At 42.4% G+C, this 21185-nt stretch overlaps 1 protein-coding gene and 1 long non-coding RNA gene across 9 annotated transcripts in view; one reads left to right on the forward strand and one right to left on the reverse strand.

Moving 5' to 3' along the window:
• Positions 1-16879, reverse strand: LOC117523352. The gene is made up of 3 exons (XR_004564483.1): positions 16869-16879; positions 3797-3806; positions 1-112 (listed from the first exon to the last, which is right to left on the reverse strand). It is a non-coding gene; the product is annotated as an uncharacterized LOC117523352 (long non-coding RNA).
• Positions 4713-21185, forward strand: part of tmem87b (transmembrane protein 87B) — a 32656-nt gene continuing 16183 nt past the window's right edge. For all 8 annotated transcript variants that reach the window (XM_034184839.1, XM_034184844.1, XM_034184842.1 and 5 more), the window contains exons 1-5: positions 4713-4882; positions 17198-17258; positions 17338-17429; positions 17545-17679; positions 17775-17822. In XM_034184839.1, coding sequence (XP_034040730.1) covers positions 4751-4882; positions 17198-17258; positions 17338-17429; positions 17545-17679; positions 17775-17822 — 468 coding nt within the window. In that variant the 5' untranslated portion in view covers positions 4713-4750. The remainder of the gene's footprint in view (positions 4883-17197; positions 17259-17337; positions 17430-17544; positions 17680-17774; positions 17823-21185) is intronic.

A 21185-nucleotide genomic window follows, 5' to 3' on the forward strand; every position in this document is an offset into this window, starting at 1 on the left:
GGATTGTTGTTTACTCTGTTGGCTCTCAAGCGTTGAACAGTATCCTATTAAAGCACATGCAGACTTGTGCAATGCCTGGGTCCAAATGTAGACCTATGCAGTAAAATATCTCCTCCAATCTTAACCCATTTCAACCCATCAGTCACACTTGTGACTGGAAAAAAAAATCGACACTTTCAAAGCTTTAAAAATGTTACTGAATCAATCATCAGTACATGTAGAGCAAAAATTGAGACATGGAAGGGTTTGAATGAAGTATGTGCAATATCAAGTGCTTAGTGCAATATGTCACATGACCAGAGCTCTTTACATTATAGTGGCACAGACAGAATCAAACTGTTCCACCAATGCTCTCAAACAAAACCTTAGGAAGGTTTGTTCAAATAAACATATCACCAAGATTGGCAAATTTTCCAGAATTTACACTTTTCTCTGTGCAATCATCAAAATATGAACATATCTCACTCAGAAATGTCCAATTGCAATGTTCAATTGCCCGTGGAAAACCCTGATAACACAGAGAAGGCCAAGGTCTGGTCAAATGACCAATCTACCTCTAAAGCCCACAGATAGTCAAATGACTCCAAGATCCCCTGTGGAGAGCTACTTCTGTTATGTAAACAAGGAAGTCTCAGAACACCTCAGGGGAGGGGCTGACTTGGCTAGCCACATTCTTGTGTTTGCATATTTGCTGTCTGTGTGCCTGCTTAGCTGAAAGGGCTGCTGATTTGTGCTTAGGTGGATAAATAACTTTACCCTGGGGGAGAGATGAAATTTTGTTTTCTGAATTGTATTGAAATGTACCAAAAAACACACCAAAAGAAAACTTTGTTTTCTGGATTTTATTGAAATGTACCAAAATGTACCAAAAAACAACACCAGAAAACCAAATATATACAATAGGTACAGGTTACAGTCACTCACAATGACTAACAGTCCCCACACTGTTATTATGTCATTATGTCCACATGATGACAGCGAGCAGACACACATGCGTCACAGTGGGCAGTTGTTAGTCCATGTCTATCCAAACACAGTACATGTTGTCCACCTGGGACATCCAGAACAACAGATCTTTCAGCCGCTGTGGTGCACAAATAGTTGTAGCAATAGGTGTACTAGGCAGCTGTAATTTTACATGTTTTGCACACAACTCCTGCTTCATACGCAGCCCTATCAGCTAAGCAGGCAAGTGACTCCAAGATCCCCTGTGGAGAGCTACTTCTGTTATGTAAACAAGGAAGTCTCAGAACACACAGACAGCAAATATGCAAACACAAGAATGTGGCTAGCAAAGTCAGCTAGCCAGGGTCATTTGACTCTTTACAGGTAGAAGAGAAAAGCTTGGACCTCCGAGTGATAATACATTATCCCACTGCTCACTATTGTGACGACCATAAAAGAAACACAGTTTCACCTCCTTTTCCATAAAAAAAAAATTGCTCATTTCAAAGGGGTGCTAATGGCACATGATTTATATATTTTCAAGTCTGGGAAAAATTTGGGATTAAATGGGTTAATGATGTGAAGTAATAACAAGGTGACTGGTAATAAGATACACTGGGTCACCAGAAACGTTTCCAAGGCATCATGTTGTGTGGGCCGCCAGAAGAGGAGGTACTGCTGGCCCACCACCAGAGGGCGCCCTGCCTGAAGTGCGGGCTTCAGGCACAAGAGGGCGCTGCTGCCACGGACACAGCCGGGGGTGACAGCTGTCACTCATTATCTCCTTACAGCTGTCACTCATTCATGCTCCATCATCTCACTCCATAAAACTCGGACGTCATCTCCACCTCATCGCCGAGATATCGTCAAACCATTCAGGTAGTATTCTCAGCCTTGAAAGGGAACTGTGTATCAGTCTGAACTCTTTTTTGCAGCCGCTTTCCTGTGGTGTTCCGTGTCTGTGTGACCGGCGTTCGGTGTGTCCAGCAACGGCTCCGCTGCACACCTCTACCAGATAAGTGGGTAGACAGGAGCTGCACGAGTGTGTGTTAGAGGTGGAGGTGGCATTCCCACCATTGTTGCTACTGGGTGTGCACACACCCATATCTTATTGTCTCTGCTCCCTGCCAGCAGTACCAGATCCGACCTTCGAAGACGGTGGCCACCTGGGGACTCGGGACTTGGCGGCTCCAGTATTCTCTGGCGGAGGAAATCGTGTGGTTCCGGTTCATCTCAGGACAGACGTCTTCTATCCTCGAGCCTGCCCACACGTCACCCTTGTGATTGACTGTCTGTTAAATTTCACATTCCTCTGTGTTGTGCTCATTCACAACAGTAAATTGTTCATATTTGACTCTTTCATTGTCCGTTCATTTGCGCCCCCTGTTGTGGGTCCGTGTCACTACACTTTTACAACAGGATATCTCGGCCAGCGTCATGGATCCCGAGGGGCGTCAGCCATCTGTTGGACAGCCAATGGAAGAGCAGGGTGCACAGGCGTCTGCAGGAGGCGTGCTCGGTGAGTTGCAGCAAATCCTCACTGCCTTTACCGCTCGGATGGATTTGATGACCGAGCAAAACGTCATCCTTAATCGCAGGATGGAGGCTCTCACCGCACAGGTGGAAGTGTGCGATCAGAGCGTTGCTGCGGCTCCTCCTCCTGCCGACCCTGTGCCCGATATTAACGTTCCACTGGTCGTTCAACGAACCCCTCCACCATCCCCTGAAGCATACATAAGTCCCCCAGAGCCATACAGGGGTTGTGTGGAGACGTGCGTGGACTTTCTGATGCAGTGTTCGCTCGTCTTTGCACAACGACCCGTGATGTACGCGTCTGACGCCAGCAAGGTGGCTTATGTTATTAACTTGCTTCGTGGTGAGGCACGCGCTTGGGCTACAGCGCTTTCGGAGCACAACTCACGGCTCCTTACCTCTTATACTGGGTTTGTGAGGGAGTTCAGAACAGTGTTTGATCACCCTAACAGAGGAGAGACCGCTTCAACAGTGCTGCTGTCAATGCGACAGGGGCGCCGGAGCGCAGCCGAATATTCAGTCGACTTACGCATCGCGGCTGCGAGGTCCGGCTGGAATAACGTTGCGCTCCGCGCCGCCTTCATAAACGCTGTTCATAACAGTGTGTTCATATTTGACTCTTTCATTGTCCGTTCATTTGTGCCCCCTGTTGTGGGTCCGTGTCACTACACTTTCACAACACATCATTCAGGAAGAAACCAACGGTCTAGGGAAATAAGGCATGACCATGTATAATGTAACCAGTTTATAACAGTTTATTACTAGATTGTAGAATTGTAATATCAAAAAGAAACAAACAAACAAACAACAACAACAACAAAAAAACCAGATGCTTGCATTTATGTGCTGACATGAAATGTCATAGCTGCAATATAGAAATGACTGTTTATACTTTTATCTGTTTTTTACTGATAAACTTATATCTTATTTAATCTGGGATCGTGGACATATTCAGATTAAGGTGCATGAGCCAGTCAAAAACAAATAAAAATACATTAAAAAAAATACAGCTGCAAGCAATACACAGCATGTGGAGGTCTAGCAGAAATGGCAGCATAGATAAAGTTATGTTAGTTTGCTCACTACTAAAATGGTAAATGGACTGCATTCATATAGCGCTTTTTCCATCTGCATCAGATGCTCAAAGGTGCTTTACAATAATGCCTCACATTCACCCTGATGTGAGGGTGCTGCCATACAAGGTACTCACTACAAACCGAGCTACTAGGGATTAATTAAGGACCTTGTCCAAGGGCCCTTAGTGATTTTCCAGTGAGGCTGGGATTTGAACTGAGGATCTTCTGGTCTCAAGCCCAACACTTTAACCACTAGACCATCACCTTCCTTAGGATAGTAACTTTACTGAAGATGCGATGGTGGGCAGCCATTTGATAAACTATTCATCTGCACTAACCAAGTAAAGCCATTCTAGTTAGAGGTGGGCGGATCGATCCTTATATCGATAATATCGATACCAACGCTGGTATTGATATTGAACGATCCTCGTGTAAAAAGATCAATACTCAAGCTTTTTTCTCTCCCGCACACACTGACTGCTGCGCATGCAGATTCATCAAAGTCTACTCTCTGTCTGTAAGAGCAGCGCTGCGCTGTGTCACAATACGGAGCAGTGCACCCTCCTCCCTCTGGTCTTTTGTTGTTGCGCCGTCACATGGCTCAGCGGCGCAAGTCAATTTTGTTGTGGTGTGTTAATTTTGTTGTATTGTGGTTTGTCAGCCCTTTACCTAAGGAGGTTTTGTTTTAAGTTGAGTGATTTTTTTAAACAAAAATGTTGATTGTGGTAATAAATTATTTTGTTCTCACGTACAATGTTCGGCGAAATTCTATCCTAGGTCTTTTGGATCCTTTGGATCTTTGAAGCTTAAATATGAAAAAGTATCGGTATCAGTATCAATATCGATATTGGCGATACTGGGCCTGTATTTAGTTGGTATCAGATCCATACCAATATTCTCGGTATCGCCTACCTCTACTTCTAGTTATTTTGCAGATATATTTACCACCTAGCTTAAAGCATTTACCGCTTTTAAAACATTTATCTCTGCTCAGCTGTCACACACTCTCACGAGCGCCAATGAGAGCGGCACGCTGAGCAGGGCGGTACTGCTGCTCACCTTCTAGCCAATCAGAGGCGAAAAGGGCGGAACCTTCCCCGACCGCGAGCGGCACGCTGAGCAGGGTGGTGCAAAGTTTCTTGCTTCGATACTTGCGTCGAACCGTGTGCTTCGTGACGTCCCAAGATCAGAGAAACATGGCGGCGGCAGTCAGGATGGCGAACGGAGTTCTCTGTTCAAGCACCGTGTTTTTATTAGTTTTTCTAACTACTATCAGTCCAATCTTTGGGGTCCCAGAGACCGGGTTGTGGAGGCTCACCGTTGTAAATGTGAGTAATAAAGCGTCAGAAGATGCATTAGTTAATATTAGCTAAGTGTGACTTGTTAAGCTAGCTGTCAGATGTGACAGCTGAGCTGCTAGTATGTTCAATTACTGTTTCATAATAATTAACTGCTGCTAGTTTTAACATGCTTTAATAACGTCATCCAAACGACGGAACACAGCATGTTGATTGGTAACTAATTAGCGAGTTATTTCTGTTTCTAGCTCGATGACGTTCATACTTGGATGAACTGGTGCACACTTTGGTGTTCGCATTGAGTTTTTCCTCTTTACTCTTTTGTTTTACGTTTTGGGAAAAAATTGTTCCATGCCAATATGTGTTCTCGGGTTAATGTGACCTACTTAAAAAGCTAGTCTTTCTTATGCACATAGTTTTTGTGCCCTGCTTGGTCACGTCAAAATGTTAATATAAATTATGAACATTTATGACAAGCATTATCTGATGGGTGACTTCAGCGCAGTTGGTGTGGGTTGTTCATTAACCAGACAGTTGGTGGATTTGATCTTCGAGTATTGTTTACTTTTGAATTGTCCTTGTGTAAGACACTTAGCCCCTGAAACAGCTCCACTTTCTACATTTCTGCATGACCCTTGATTGGACTAAGCGGGTAAAGACAATTTCATTTTGCATGAAAAGTCTCCTCTTTATTCCAAAAATGCATTCTTCCACTGCTGCTCACATTGTCCACCATATTTGCTGAACTACAACCTCGTTTTATTAAAAAAATATCCAGGTTTTTGATTTGACACTTTTACATGTGTACAGATGTGTAAAGAAAAAGAACCAGAGTAAAAATATATATGGCACCAGAGAAAACAGGATATCAGTCAAAAAGCTAGGTGTATTTGTCTTATTTGGCATAATCAGATAATCCTTAATCCAATAAAGCATACTGTTTTATGCCATTTGTGCATGATCACATTAATAATCTGGTAACTGCAAAAATCAGATGATCAGTTCAGTTTATTGCTGTGCATGTACAGTGGGGTAAAGTATTTAGTCAATCAATCAATCAATTTTTTTATATAGCGCCAAATCACAACAAACAGTTGCCCCAAGGCGCTTATATGTAAGGCAAGGCCATACAATAATTATGTAAAACCCCAACGGTCAAAATGACCCCCTGTGAGCAAGCACTTGGCTACAGTGGGAAGGAAAAACTCCCTTTTAACAGGAAGAAACCTCCAGCAGAACCAGGCTCAGGGAGGGGCAGTCCTCTGCTGGGACTGGTTGGGGCTGAGGGAGAGAACCAGGAAAAAGACATGCTGTGGAGGGGAGCAGAGATCGATCACTAATGATTAAATGCAGAGTGGTGCATACAGAGCAAAAAGAGAAAGAACAGTGCATCATGGGAACCCCCGCAGTCTACGTCTATAGCAGCATAACTAAGGGATGGTTCAGGGTCACCTGATCCAGCCCTAACTATAAGCTTTAGCAAAAAGGAAAGTTTTAAGCCTAATCTAAAAGTAGAGAGGGTGTCTGTTTCCCTGATCTGAATTGGGAGCTGGTTCCACAGGAGAGGAGCCTGAAAGCTGAAGGCTCTGCCTCCCATTCTACTCTTACAAACCCTAGGAACTACAAGTAAGCCTGCAGTCTGAGAGCGAAGCGCTCTATTGGGGTGATATGGTACTACGAGGTCCCTAAGATAAGATGGGACCTGATTATTCAAACCTTATAAGTAAGAAGAAGAATTTTAAATTCTATTCTAGAATTAACAGGAAGCCAATGAAGAGAGGCCAATATGGGTGAGATATGCTCTCTCCTTCTAGTCCCCGTCAGTACTCTAGCTGCAGCATTTTGAATTAACTGAAGGCTTTTTAGGGAACTTTTAGGACAACCTGATAATAATGAATTACAATAGTCCAGCCTAGAGGAAATAAATGCATGAATTAGTTTTTCAGCATCACTCTGAGACAAGACCTTTCTGATTTTAGAGATATTGCGTAAATGCAAAAAAGCAGTCCTACATATTTGTTTAATATGCGCTTTGAATGACATATCCTGATCAAAAATGACTCCAAGATTCTCACAGTATTACTAGAGGTCAGGGTAATGCCATCCAGAGTAAGGATCTGGTTAGACACCATGTTTCTAAGATTTGTGGGGCCAAGTCACAATAACTTCAGTTTTATCTGAGTTTAAAAGCAGGAAATTAGAGGTCATCATGTCTTATGTCTGTAAGACAATCCTGCAGTTTTAGCTAATTGGTGTGTGTCCTCTGGCTTCATGGATAGATAAAGCTGGGTATCATCTGCGTAACAATGAAAATTTAAGCAATACCGTCTAATAATACTACCTAAGGGAAGCATGTATAAAGTGAATAAAATTGGTCCTAGCACAGAACCTTGTGGAACTCCATAATTAACTTTAGTCTGTGAAGAAGATTCCCCATTTACGTGAACAAATTGTAATCTATTAGACAAATATGATTCAAACCACCGCAGCACAGTGCCTTTAATGCCTATGGCATGCTCTAATCTCTGTAATAAAATTTTATGGTCAACAGTATCAAAAGCAGCACTGAGGTCTAACAGAACAAGCACAGAGATGAGTCCACTGTCCGAGGCCATAAGAAGATCATTGTAACCTTCACTAATGCTGTTTCTGTGCTATGATGAATTCTAAAACCTGACTGAAACTCTTCAAATAGACCATTCCTCTGCAGATGATCAGTTAGCTGTTTTACAACTACCCTTTCAAGAATTTTTGAGAGAAAAGGAAGGTTGGAGATTGGCCTATAATTAGCTAAGATAGCTGGGTCAAGTGATGGCTTTTAAGTAATGGTTTAATTACTGCCACCTTAAAAGCCTGTGGTACATAGCCAACTAACAAAGATAGATTGATCATATTTAAGATCGAAGCATTAAATAATGGTAGGGCTTCCTTGAGCAGCCTGGTAGGAATGGGGTCTAATAAACATGTTGATGGTTTGGATCAAGTAACTAATGAAAATAACTCAGACAGAACAATCGGAGAGAAGAGTCTAACCAAATACCGGCAATCACTGAAAGCAGCCAAAGATAACGATACATCTTTGGGATGGTTATGAGTAATTTTTTTCTCTAATAGTTAAATTTTGTTAGCAAAGAAAGTCATGAAGTCATTACTAGTTAAAGTTAATGGAATACTCAGCTCAATAGAGCTCTGACTCTTTGTCAGCCTGGCTACAGTGCTGAAAAGAAACCTGGGGTTGTTCTTATTTTCTTCAATTAGTGATGAGTAGAAAGATGTCCTACTTTTACGGAGGGCTTTTTTATAGAGCAACAGACTCTTTTTCCAGGCTAAGTGAAGATCTTCTAAATTAGTGAGACGCCATTTCCTCTCCAACTTACGGGTTATCTGCTTTAAGCTACGAGTTGTGAGGTATACACGGAGTCAGGCACTTCTGATTTAAAGCTCTCTTTTTCAGAGGAGCTACAGCATCCAAAGTTGTCTTCAATGAGGATGTAAAACTATTGACGAGATACTCTATCTCACTTACAGAGTTTAGGTAGCTACTCTGCACTGTGTTGGTATAGTCAGTCCCTGATTGTGCAAGTTCTCCTACTTCGAAAGATGAGAGAGGTCTGTAATTTTCAACATAGGTACACTTCAACTATGAGAGACAAAATGAGGAAACAAATCCAGGAAATCACATTGTAGGATTTTTAAAGAATTTATTTGTAAATTATGGTGGAAAATAAGTATTTGGTCGATCACAAACAAGCAAGATTTCTGGCTCTCACAGACTTATAACTTCTTCTTTAAGAAGCTCTTCTGTCCTCCACCTGTTACCTTTATTAATGGCACCTGTTGGAACTCGTTATCTGTATAAAAGACACTTATCCACAGCTTTAAACAGTCAGACTCCAAACTCAACCATGGCCAAGACCAAAGAGCTGTCGAAGGACACCAGGAAGAAAATTGTAGACCCGCACCAGGCTGGGAAGAGTGAATCTACAATAGTCAAGCAGGTTGGTGTGAATAAATCAACTGTGGAAGCTATTGTAAGAAAATGGAAGACATACAAGACCATTGATAATCTCCTTTGATCTCGGGCTCCACGCAAGATGTCATCCTGTGGGGTCAAAATGATCATGAGAATGGTGAACAAAAATCCCAGAACTACACGGAGGGACCTGATGAATGACCTGCAGAGAGCTGGGACCAAAGTAACAAAGGCTACACACTACGCAGAGAGGGACTCAAATCCTGCAGTGCCAGGCGTGTCCCCCTGCTTAAACCAGTACATGTACAGGCCCGTCTGAAGTTTGCCAGACAGCACATGGATGATCCAGAAGAGGACTGGGAGAATATCATATGGTCAGATGAAACCAAAATAGAACATTTTGGTAAAAACTCAACTCGTCGTGTTTGGAGGAAGAAGAATGCTGAGTTGCATTCCAAAAACACTGTATCTACTGTGAAGCATGGGGGTGTAAACATCATGCTTTGGGGCTGTTTTTCTGCAAAGGGGGACAGGACGACTGATCTGTGTTAAGGGAAGAATGAACGTGGCCATGTATCGTGAGATTTTAAGCAAAAACCTCCTTCCATCAGTTAGAGCATTGAAGATGCAACGTGGCTGGGTCTTCCAGCATGACAATGATCCCAAACACACCGCTCGGGCAACAAAGGAGTGGCTCCATAAAAAGCATTTCAAGGTCTTGGAGTGGCCAAGCCAGTCTCCAGACCTCAACCCCATAGAAAATGTATTGAGGGAGTTGAAAGTCCGTGTTGCCCTGCGACAGCCCCAAAACATTGCTGCTCTAGAGGAGATCTGCATGAGGAATGGGCCAAAATACCAGCTACAGTGTGTGCAAAACTGGTGAAGACTTATAGAAAACATTTGACCTCTGTCATTGCCAACAAAGATTATGTTACAAATAGGGCAGTCACAATTATTGCAGTATTCGTCAATCGCAATTTTTTTTTTCATATTTGCAACTATTTTTCATAATCGCGATTACCATGAATTACTTATTTTATCCACAAAGTTGCATAAAACGACTCAGAATCTGACGTCATCGTGTTGCAGCAGCAGCCGCACGCAGCCTCACTCACTCTGTTTCCCTCTCGTCTTGGTTGGATGGTTAGTGAGGCTTGGATAATAACACGGAGAGTGAGGAGGTTCTGGTTCCAAAGCCACATACCACGGCACCGCTGTGGATGCATTTTGGTTTTAAGTAGGTCTGGCACGACTAGTCGACTAGTCACGACTACGTCGACTATTGAAATCGTCAACAACTAATTTAGTAGTCGACGAGCCGTTTATTTAAGTCTTTGATTTTCTCTCACTTCATAGTTTTAGGCAGCGAGCCGTCCTGCCGTCATTTGGACATTCAAATTTTGAATAAGACGGCCGATTTAAACAGTGGCCGCCTTGTTCAAAGCCATTTAAAATGCGCGGTTTACCGAAGGAGCTGTGTGTGCGCGCGGAGTCAACTCGCTGCAGACTTTGAGGGAGGGAGATTCCTGAACGGAGGCACGAGATGTTACGTTCTGCTGAGAACCATCAGTGCACGTGAGACAGCGAGCACGGAGCAGAGAGAGAGGATTTTAACCCGAGTACACATGTTAAAAAACAAAACCAAACCATGGAGCTGCCTTTACTCTCTGTACTTTCTCTACCGGTGTTTTTCTGATGGCACTGACCTGTTCACACCATGTGCGCGTCATATACTGAATGTATGAGATCATGATATGAAATAAATGGTCAAATATCCTTGTAAAATCCTTAAAAAATGAGAATATATAAATGAATTGAGCAAAAATTACACATACATGGGTTAAAAAAAACCTGCTCTGGAGAAGCTGTGCAGTGATGTTCAGAGGCACAGATCACAAAAAGCTGAACTTAACAGCTGTTATTTTCCAAAGGTATGTATTTGTTCAATCTTGATCTTAATGCAGTGTTTACGCACAAAACGTGACTGATGAGGAGAAAAAAAGATGACTTCATCACACTAAAATGAACTGGAGTCAGAATAAAAATATAAGCTGCTGATTTGTTATTTTTCAAAGTCATTAAGCTGCAGATATATGTATTATTATTTCAAAGTGAGTTGCCTCTTATTGTATTCTGATTTATTTATACAAAAAATATGGGGAGTCTAATCAGCCTGCATTGTTCTGTTAAGTTTATATCAGTTTTCCTGCACGTCCAGGTGGTTTTTCCTTCTTTATAAGAGTTTAGTGTTTGCGTTTGCTCCACAAAGTTTTAAAACACAATAAAATGTTCACACTTTTCTTTATAGGAGTTTGGTAATTTCAGAAATGCAACAGAAACAACCACAAATCAGAAAAAGTTGGGACTATATGTAAAATGAAGATAAAAATAAAAATGTTGCACTATTCCCAGTTTCTCCACTCACAGATTTATACGTTCTTCCAGAGTTGTGTAATTATACTACGATAGTAGAATATAAAGGGGAAAAAAAGAAAAAAAATAGACAATATAATCGTCAATCGCAATTATTTGCCTGACAATTAATCGTCTCCTGAAATTCCTAATCGTGACAGCCCTAGTTACAAAGTACTGAGTTGAACTTTTTTTTTATTGACCAAATACTTATTTTCCACCATAATTTACAAATAAATTCTTTAAAAAAAATCCTATAATGTGATTTTTTTTTTTTGTTTTGTTTTGTTTTTATTTTTTTTCTCATTTTGTCTCTCACAGTTGAAGTGTACCTATGTGGAAAATTACAGACTCTCATCTTTCTAAGCAGGAGAACTTGCACAATCAGGGACTGACAAAATACTTTATTACCTCACTGTAATATGGGGAGGTGATGATCTAATGGTTAAGCGTTTGGGCCTGAGACCAGAGGATCCTCTGTTCAAACCCCAGCCTCACCGGAAAATCACTAAGGGCCCTTGGGCAAGGTCCTTAATCCCCTAATTGCTTCCGGTGTGTAGTGAGCGTCTTGCAAGGCCGAATCCTGACTTCGGTGTATGTGTATTTGTATGAGTGGGTGAATGTGAGGCATAATTGTAAAGCACTTTGAGCGTCTGATGCAGATGGAAAAGCGTGATATAAGTGCAGTCCATTTACCATTTACTATGTAAACATGCTCACTGTGTGGAGACAGTGGAGATGATATCTTAGCATCACACCAGTCTCCACCTTCAAGTGGACCCAGGGATCTTCTGAAGAATTCTAGTACCAAAAGCATCCAGTCACTACCTTAGGTTGCCAGATACTGTCCAAGTTTTACAAACATACAGTAAGACAGGAAGAACATGGAACATAGAGACCTGAGCTAATGTTCTTCTGCAAAGATGTCACCAATGACCTCTGTTCTGTGGCTTCATGTCTACCTCTGTCACTCAGTCAGAGACATAAAGGGTTTCGACCTCTTGAGGGGTCGTCCATTCCACGGCAGCATCCGGGTCCAAATCTGAGGTAACTCTTGCAGATGGGCACGTGGATCATACTGTCTCTCTCTCTCTCTCTCTCTCTCTCTGTCTGTCTGTCTGTCTGTCTGTCTGTCTGTCTGTCTGTCTGTCTGTCTGTCTGTCTTTTCTGAATGTTCATGTTTAGATGGTTTGAGGAAACTGGAGTGCCTGGAGGAAACGACATACAATAGGGGCAACATGCAAATTTCACATGGGAAGGAACTGGGTTTTGGTGGAAACCAGGTTAATGACTTCAATGTATAATCTTAGTTTAAAAACTAGTAATTTATGATGTTGACCTCATTGTTGATATGGTGCTGTTAACTGGGGTATTTATGAAACAACTTCCAAAGAACATTACTCTAAATGTAGAGTGCATACAACTGTCAGTGGAGTAATAGGAGCCAACCTCATTATTAATTTAGCCCTCGAACCAGAGAAGGGTGGAGAGATAGAAATCCTTTTGACTTCATAAAGTTAGGTTATCGATAAAAGAAATGGTTATCATGAAATTCAAAATTTGAAAGATTTAAAAATGAGTCATTCTAATTTTTTATAAAATTATATTGTATTACTCCCCCTCTATCTACCACCTTATCATGGTGGGGGAGTTTGTGTACCCGGATGATCCTAGGAGCTATGTTGTCGGGGGCTTTGTGCTCCCTGTAGGGTCTCCCACAGCAAACAGGTCCTAGGTGACAGGTCAGACTAAGACTAAGGGCAGTTCAGAACCTCCATGACCAGTAAAAAATCAAGGACCGAGACGTCGCCCGGTATGGCGGAGCCAGGGCCCCACCCTGTAGCCAGGCCTGGGGTTGGGGCCCGCGCACGAGCGCCTGGTGGTTTGGCCTTAGCCCATGGGGCCCAGCCGGGCTCAACCCGAAAGAGCGACGTGGGCCCGCCCTCCTGTGGGTTCACCACCTGCAGAGGGAGCCATGGGGGTCGGGTGCAGAGAGGATTGGGTGGCGGTCGAAGGTGGGTGGCCAGGCGGCCCGGTCCATGCTCACAGCCCCTGGCTGTTGGGACGTGGAATGTCACCTTGCTGGGGGGGAAGGAGCCTGAGCTTGTGCGGGACGTTGAGAGATACCGACTAGAGATAGTCGGGCACACCTCCACACACAGCTTGGGCTCTGGTACCCAACTCCTGGAGAGGGGCTGGACGCTTCATTTTTCTGGCGTTGCCCACGGGGAGAGGCGGAGAGCTGGGGTTGCATTGCTTATTGCTCCCCAGCTCAGTCGCCATGTGTTGGAGTTCACTCCAGTGAACGAGAGGGTCGCGTCCCTACGCCTTCGGGTCGGGGACAGGTCTCTCACCGTTGTCTCGGCCTACGGGCCGAGCAGCAGTGCAGAGTACCCGACCTTCCTGGAGTCCCTGGGAGGGGTACTAGATAGCGCTCCGACTGGGGACTCCATTCTTCTCCTGGTGGATTTCAACGCCCACGTGGGCGGCGACAGTGAGACCTGGAGGGGGGGATGATCGGGAAGCACAGCCTCCCCGATCTGAACCCAAGTGGTGTTCAGTTGTTGGACTTCTGTGCTAGTCACAGTTTGTCCATCACGAACACCATGCACGTGGCACCAGGACACCCTGAGCCGGAGGTCGATGATCAACTTTGTAGTCGTATCATCTGACCTTCGGCCACGTGTCTGACACTCGAGTGAAGAGAGGGGCAGAGCTGTCGACCGATCACCACCTGGTGGTGAGTTGGATCCGCTGGGAGGGGAGGAAGCCGGTCAGACCTGGCAGGCCCAAATGTATCGTGAGGGTCTGCTGGGAATGACTGGCGGAACCCTCTGTCAGCAAGGTCTTCAACTCCCACCTCCGGGAGAGCTTCTCCCAGATCCCGGGGGAGGTTGGAGATATGGAGTCTGAGTGGACCATGTTCTCCACCTCCATTGTCGATGCGGCAGAAAGCTGAGTAGGGGGGCAAAGCTCTCGGTTTACCGATCGATCTACATTCCAATCCTCACGTATGGTCATAAGATTTGGCTCATGACCAAAACGAGATTGCGAGTACAAGCGGCCGAGATGAGTTTCCTCCGCAGGGTGGCTGGGCGCTCCCTTAGAGATAGGGTGAGGAGCTCGGTCACTCAGGAGGAGCTCGGAGTCGAGCCGCTGCTCCTCCACGTTGAAAGGAGTCATTTGAGGTGGCTCGGGCATCTTTTCCGGATGCCCCCTGGACGCCTCGCTGGAGAGGTGTTCCGGACACATCCCATTGGGAGGAGGCCCCGGGGAAGACCCAGGACACGCTGGAGGGACTACATCTCTTGGCTGGCTTGGGAACGCCTTGGGGTTCCCCCGGAGGAGCTGGGGGAGGTGTGTGTGGATTGGGAGGTCTGGGCAGCTAGCTTGAGCTGCTGCCCCGCGACCCGACTCCGGATAAAGCGGAAGAAAATGGATGGATGGATGGATTATATTGTATTAATGTTGGATAAAATAAATTTGTATAAAGTCCTGTTTTTCACCGGTCAGGGCGACCATATATTTTGCCCTCCTTTCACGATCAGCAGTGGTAATAATAATATGAGTCACGTGAAAGAAGATTGTTTTTTTTAAGGAAGCTGCAGAGTGCTTTTGTATTGTGTTTTAGTATTGTGCGTAGACTAAATGGTAAATGGACTGCATTTATATGTTTTCCATCTGACTCAGAAGCTCAAAGTACTTTACAATGATATCTCACTTTCAGACACACACGCGTGAACACACACACATCGATGTCTGGGTTCTGCCTTGCAAGGCGCTCACTACACACCAGGAGCAATTCGGGGATTAAGGACCTTGCCCAAGGGCCCTTAGTGATTTTCTGGCCTGACAGGAGTTTGAACAAAGGATCCACTGGTCTCAAGCCCACCAATTAACCACAAGACTATCAAATTCAAATAGTTGAATTTACTTATGTTTGTGGCTTGTTTTTTGATTGATATTCTTTGTATTAGCGTTAGGGTTGCAGCTATCGAATATTTTTGGAATAGAGTATTCTCTCGATGATTTTATCGATTAATCGGATAAAAAGTACTTTGCGTTTTTAAAGAGTATCCGTAGTGGCAGGACGCTCCCTAAGCAATGTCATAATGTGCCATCATGCAGATTTTTAAATTTAGGGTGTTCCTGTTTTCCTGGTTAAATTTTTTTTTTTTTTCTCACATCGTCATGAGTTTCGGAATTTTCCCAGACCGCAAGAGCTAGCTGTCTGTGGACAGTCTGCATGTGAACTTTCACACGGCTTGGAAAAATGGTTGTGGGGCGTAGCATTTCCACAAAAATCGCGTTGCTGAATCAACTGCACCCTGTTGATAAAATTTCTTATCAAATCCAAATAAACACTTTTTAAAAAAAAATAGAAAAGGCAATTTGTCACACAGGAGTTTGGTGCTAGGTTACAGTGCCAGCTGTAATCCGTTATTGAAGCTGATGGATCACGTTTTTGCTGTTAACAAGCCGCTTTGTGCTGCAAGTTGAAAGACTCCCAGTTTCTCATCTGTTTATAATGTCTCAGTCTGCACACAACAAAATTATCCCGTAAAACAATAAAATAAAATAATGTGAAAATACTCAGCTTTACCTCGGTGTGTGAAGTGGAGAATCTGCACAACACCGTGTATGCGCGCTCATCATTATAAAAGTGTTCCACGTGCCAATCAAAAGGATTCTGTCAGCGAGAAATAACCGTTCTGACACCGAAAACACTGTGCAGCTGCGACCTGAACCACTCGGGGGGGCTGTCAGTAACCTGTAAAAATCCATAAATTAATGGGGCTATTAAGATAAAGGTATACAGAATTTATGGATTAAAATGTCTTAAACTGATAACTTAGAAAAAAGATTCACCCCCTGTACAGTTGGCATGAATGAAAAAGCTACGGTGTATCCAGAAGGTATTCACAGCGCTTCACTTTAACCACATTTTATTCCAAAACGGGTGGAATTCATTTTTTTTCTCAATTTTTTTCCCTCAAAGTTCTACACTCAATGCCCCATAATGACATTGTGAATTTTTTTTCTTGTTTTAGATTTTTACAAATTTATTAAAAATAAAAAAATCACGTAAGTATTCACAGCCTTTGCCATGAAGCTCATAGTTGAGCTCAGGAACCTCCTGTTTCCACTGATTATCCTTGAGATGTTTCTGCAACTTGATTGGAGTCCACTTGGGGTAAATTTAGTTGATTGGACATGATTTAGAAAGGTACACACCTGTCTACATATAAGGTCCCACAGTTGACGGTGCATGTGGAACGCAAACTGAACATCTTTCATTTATTGATGATGGAGATTGCTTTGCTCATTGGGACCTTCAAAGCAATATAAATGTTTCTGTATCCTTCCCCAGATTGGTGTCTCGAGACAATCCTGTCTCAGAGGTCTGCAGACAATTCCTTTGATTTCATGCTTGGTTTCAACTGTGGGAGCTTATATGTAGACAGGTGTGTGCCATTCCAAATCATGTCCAATCAATTGAATTTACCCCAGGTGATTGATTGAATTTATTTAGTAAAATAATGCACAAAATACATATTTAATTGTCCTTTAAAATACACGGCTAGAACAAGAAAGTAAAAAACACCTGTTTTCATTGTGGTCCAGGTGGACTCCAATTAAGCTGTAGAAATATTTCAAGCATGATCAGTGGAAATAAGATGCACCTGAGCTAAATTTTGAACTTCATGGCAAAGCTGTGAATACTTAAGTACGTGTAATTCCTTAGTTGTTTTTTAATTTATTTTGTAAAAATCTAAACTAAACCTAACCTTTGTTCACATTGTCATTATTATGATTTTCCATGACAAACATTGGGTGAACACACAGAACAGTATTTGAGGTTATGCTTGAATCCGGGACCATGCTAACTAAGCAGTGAGCTGCTGTCCTGTCTACATACAGTTCACAAATTAGAATCTTCTTTGTTAACTCTGTCACAGACCTCAAGACCGTTGCTGTTAAAGAAATCTATGTACAAAGACACTGACATTGAATTAAAAGGTAACTTGAGGAAATTGCAACATCAGAAATGTGTCTTTGTGCTACTTTATGCATATCATCCGACATCTTGATCTTTCAGTTGTGTCCGTCAGCTGTCCTGATGAAGTGACATTCACTATTCACTGGTATTTGAAATACTATCCCTGTCACAACGAATTCAACAATGTCGAAGTAAGTTTGGGTGCTGTTAAAAGGCATTTTTTTCTCCCCACCTGTAGTCTTTTTTTGACCTATGTAAATTATGGCGTGTGTGGAGAAAGCACTGATTGACTGTTACTGTCTGTAGGAAATGTATGAGAGACTCCCTCTGATTCGTGGGAACAGCCTGGATCCAAATCCCAGTGGACAAGGAGAGTATATTGAACATGAGCACAGACCTATCACGTGTAACAGCAATCAGCGTTCCTTTGACATGCTCAATGTGGGTTCCCCCACCACACACACACACACACACACACACACACACATGGCATCATATTTGTTACCGTTTCTATTCAGTAACTTACTGTTTTTCAGAAAGCCAAAGCAAAACCCCGCCCACTTCCTGTTGATGGCAAAGTGCTGGTAAGAAAAGATGAATTGTCTTTGATGCTTTTAGTCTGGTGAAAGTTCATGTTTTATGGTTGATATTACTGCTCTGCTTCAGATGTAATTCAATTTTTTTTACAGACTTTTTATTCTGATTAGATCTGAATTTTAATTATTCCATTACAGTTTAATACAAATATTGCAAAAATAGGAAAAGTCTTTACAGGTTTAGGATGCCATTTTTAATCCTTATGTCAACCAAACCATTTTGTTGTACAGAAAATTGCTTTAAATTTAAAACTGGAGCCAAAATGGGTACCGGAGGAAAATTGTACTATTTTAATGAGTAATCACAAGTTTACAAAACTAAAGTCAATCAATCAATCAATTTTTTTTTATATAGCGCCAAATCACAACAAACAGTTGCCCCAAGGCGCTTTATATTGTAAGGCAAGGCCATACAATAATTATGTAAAACCCCAACGGTCAAAACGACCCCCTGTGAGCAAGCACTTGGCTACAGTGGGAAGGAAAATCTCCCTTTTAACAGGAAGAAACCTCCAGCAGAACCAGGCTCAGGGAGGGGCAGTCTTCTGCTGGGACTGGTTGGGGCTGAGGGAGAGAACCAGGAAAAAGACATGCTGTGGAGGGGAGCAGAGATCGATCACTAATGATTAAATGCAGAGTGGTGCATACAGAGCAAAAAGAGAAAGAAACAGTGCATCATGGGAACCCCCCAGCAGTCTACGTCTATAGCAGCATAACTAAGGGATGGTTCAGGGTCACCTGATCCAGCCCTAACTATAAGCTTTAGCAAAAAGGAAAGTTTTAAGCCTAATCTTAAAAGTAGAGAGGGTGTCTGTCTCCCTGATCTGAATTGGGAGCTGGTTCCACAGGAGAGGAGCCTGAAAGCTGAAGGCTCTGCCTCCCATTCTACTCTTACAAACCCTAGGAACTACAAGTAAGCCTGCAGTCTGAGAGCGAAGCGCTCTATTGGGGTGATATGGTACTACGAGGTCCCTAAGATAAGATGGGACCTGATTATTCAAAACCTTATAAGTAAGAAGAATAATTTTAAATTCTATTCTAGAATTAACAGGAAGCCAATGAAGAGAGGCCAATATGGGTGAGATATGCTCTCTCCTTCTAGTCCCCGTCAGTACTCTAGCTGCAGCATTTTGAATTAACTGAAGGCTTTTTAGGGAACTTTTAGGACAACCTGATAATAATGAATTACAATAGTCCAGCCTAGAGGAAATAAATGCATGAATTAGTTTTTCAGCATCACTCTGAGACAAGACCTTTCTGATTTTAGAGATATTGCGTAAATGCAAAAAAGCAGTCCTACATATTTGTTTAATATGCGATTTGAATGACATATCCTGATCAAAAATGACTCCAAGATTTCTCACAGTATTACTAGAGGTCAGGGTAATGCCATCCAGAGTAAGGATCTGGTTAGACACCATGTTTCTAAGATTTGTGGGGCCAAGTACAATAACTTCAGTTTTATCTGAGTTTAAAAGCACAAAATTAGAGGTCATCCATGTCTTTATGTCTGTAAGACAATCCTGCAGTTTAGCTAATTGGTGTGTGTCCTCTGGCTTCATGGATAGATAAAGCTGGGTATCATCTGCGTAACAATGAAAATTTAAGCAATACCGTCTAATAATACTACCTAAGGGAAGCATGTATAAAGTGAATAAAATTGGTCCTAGCACAGAACCTTGTGGAACTCCATAATTAACTTTAGTCTGTGAAGAAGATTCCCCATTTACATGAACAAATTGTAATCTATTAGACAAATATGATTCAAACCACCGCAGCGCAGTGCCTTTAATACCTATGGCATGCTCTAATCTCTGTAATAAAATTTTATGGTCAACAGTATCAAAAGCAGCACTGAGGTCTAACAGAACAAGCACAGAGATGAGTCCACTGTCCGAGGCCATAAGAACATCATTTGTAACCTTCACTAATGCTGTTTCTGTACTATGATGAATTCTAAAACCTGACTGAAACTCTTCAAATAGACCATTCCTCTGCAGATGATCAGTTAGCTGTTTTACAACTACCCTTTCAAGAATTTTTGAGAGAAAAGGAAGGTTGGAGATTGGCCTATAATTAGCTAAGATAGCTGGGTCAAGTGATGGCTTTTTAAGTAATGGTTTAATTACTGCCACCTTAAAAGCCTGTGGTACATAGCCAACTAACAAAGATAGATTGATCATATTTAAGATCGAAGCATTAAATAATGGTAGGGCTTCCTTGAGCAGCCTGGTAGGAATGGGGTCTAATAAACATGTTGATGGTTTGGATGAAGTAACTAATGAAAATAACTCAGACAGAACAATCGGAGAGAAAGAGTCTAACCAATACCGGCATCACTGAAAGCAGCCAAAGATAACGATACGTCTTTGGGATGGTTATGAGTAATTTTTTCTCTAATAGTTAAAATTTTGTTAGCAAAGAAAGTCATGAAGTCATTACTAGTTAAAGTTAATGGAATACTCAGCTCAATAGAGCTCTGACTCTTTGTCAGCCTGGCTACAGTGCTGAAAAGAAACCTGGGGTTGTTCTTATTTTCTTCAATTAGTGATGAGTAGAAAGATGTCCTAGCTTTACGGAGGGCTTTTTTTATAGAGCAACAGACTCTTTTTCCAGGCTAAGTGAAGATCTTCTAAATTAGTGAGACGCCATTTCCTCTCCAACTTACGGGTTATCTGCTTTAAGCTACGAGTTTATGAGTTATACCACGGAGTCAGGCACTTCTGATTTAAAGCTCTCAGAGGAGCTACAGCATCCAAAGTTGTCTTCAATGAGGATGTAAAACTATTGACGAGATACTCTATCTCACTTACAGAGTTTAGGTAGCTACTCTGCACTGTGTTGGTATATGGCATTAGAGAACATAAAGAAGGAATCATATCCTTAAACCTAGTTACAGCGCTTTCTGAAAGACTTCTAGTGTAATGAAACTTATTCCCCACTGCTGGGTAGTCCATCAGAGTAAATGTAAATGTTATTAAGAAATGATCAGACAGAAGGGAGTTTTCAGGGAATACTGTTAAGTCTTCTATTTCCATACCATAAGTCAGAACAAGATCTAAGATATGATTAAAGTGGTGGGTGGACTCATTTACTTTTTGAGCAAAGCCAATAGAGTCTAATAATAGATTAAATGCAGTGTTGAGGCTGTCATTCTCAGCATCTGTGTGGATGTTAAAATCGCCCACTATAATTATCTTATCTGAGCTAAGCACTAAGTCAGACAAAAGGTCTGAAAATTCACAGAGAAACTCACAGTAACGACCAGGTGGACGATAGATAATAACAAATAAAACTGGTTTTTGGGACTTCCAATTTGGATGGACAAGCCTAAGAGTCAAGCTTTCAAAT

Source organism: Thalassophryne amazonica, chromosome 13 (assembly GCF_902500255.1).
Source record: "Thalassophryne amazonica chromosome 13, fThaAma1.1, whole genome shotgun sequence".
NCBI classification, from domain to species: Eukaryota; Metazoa; Chordata; class Actinopteri; order Batrachoidiformes; family Batrachoididae; genus Thalassophryne; species Thalassophryne amazonica.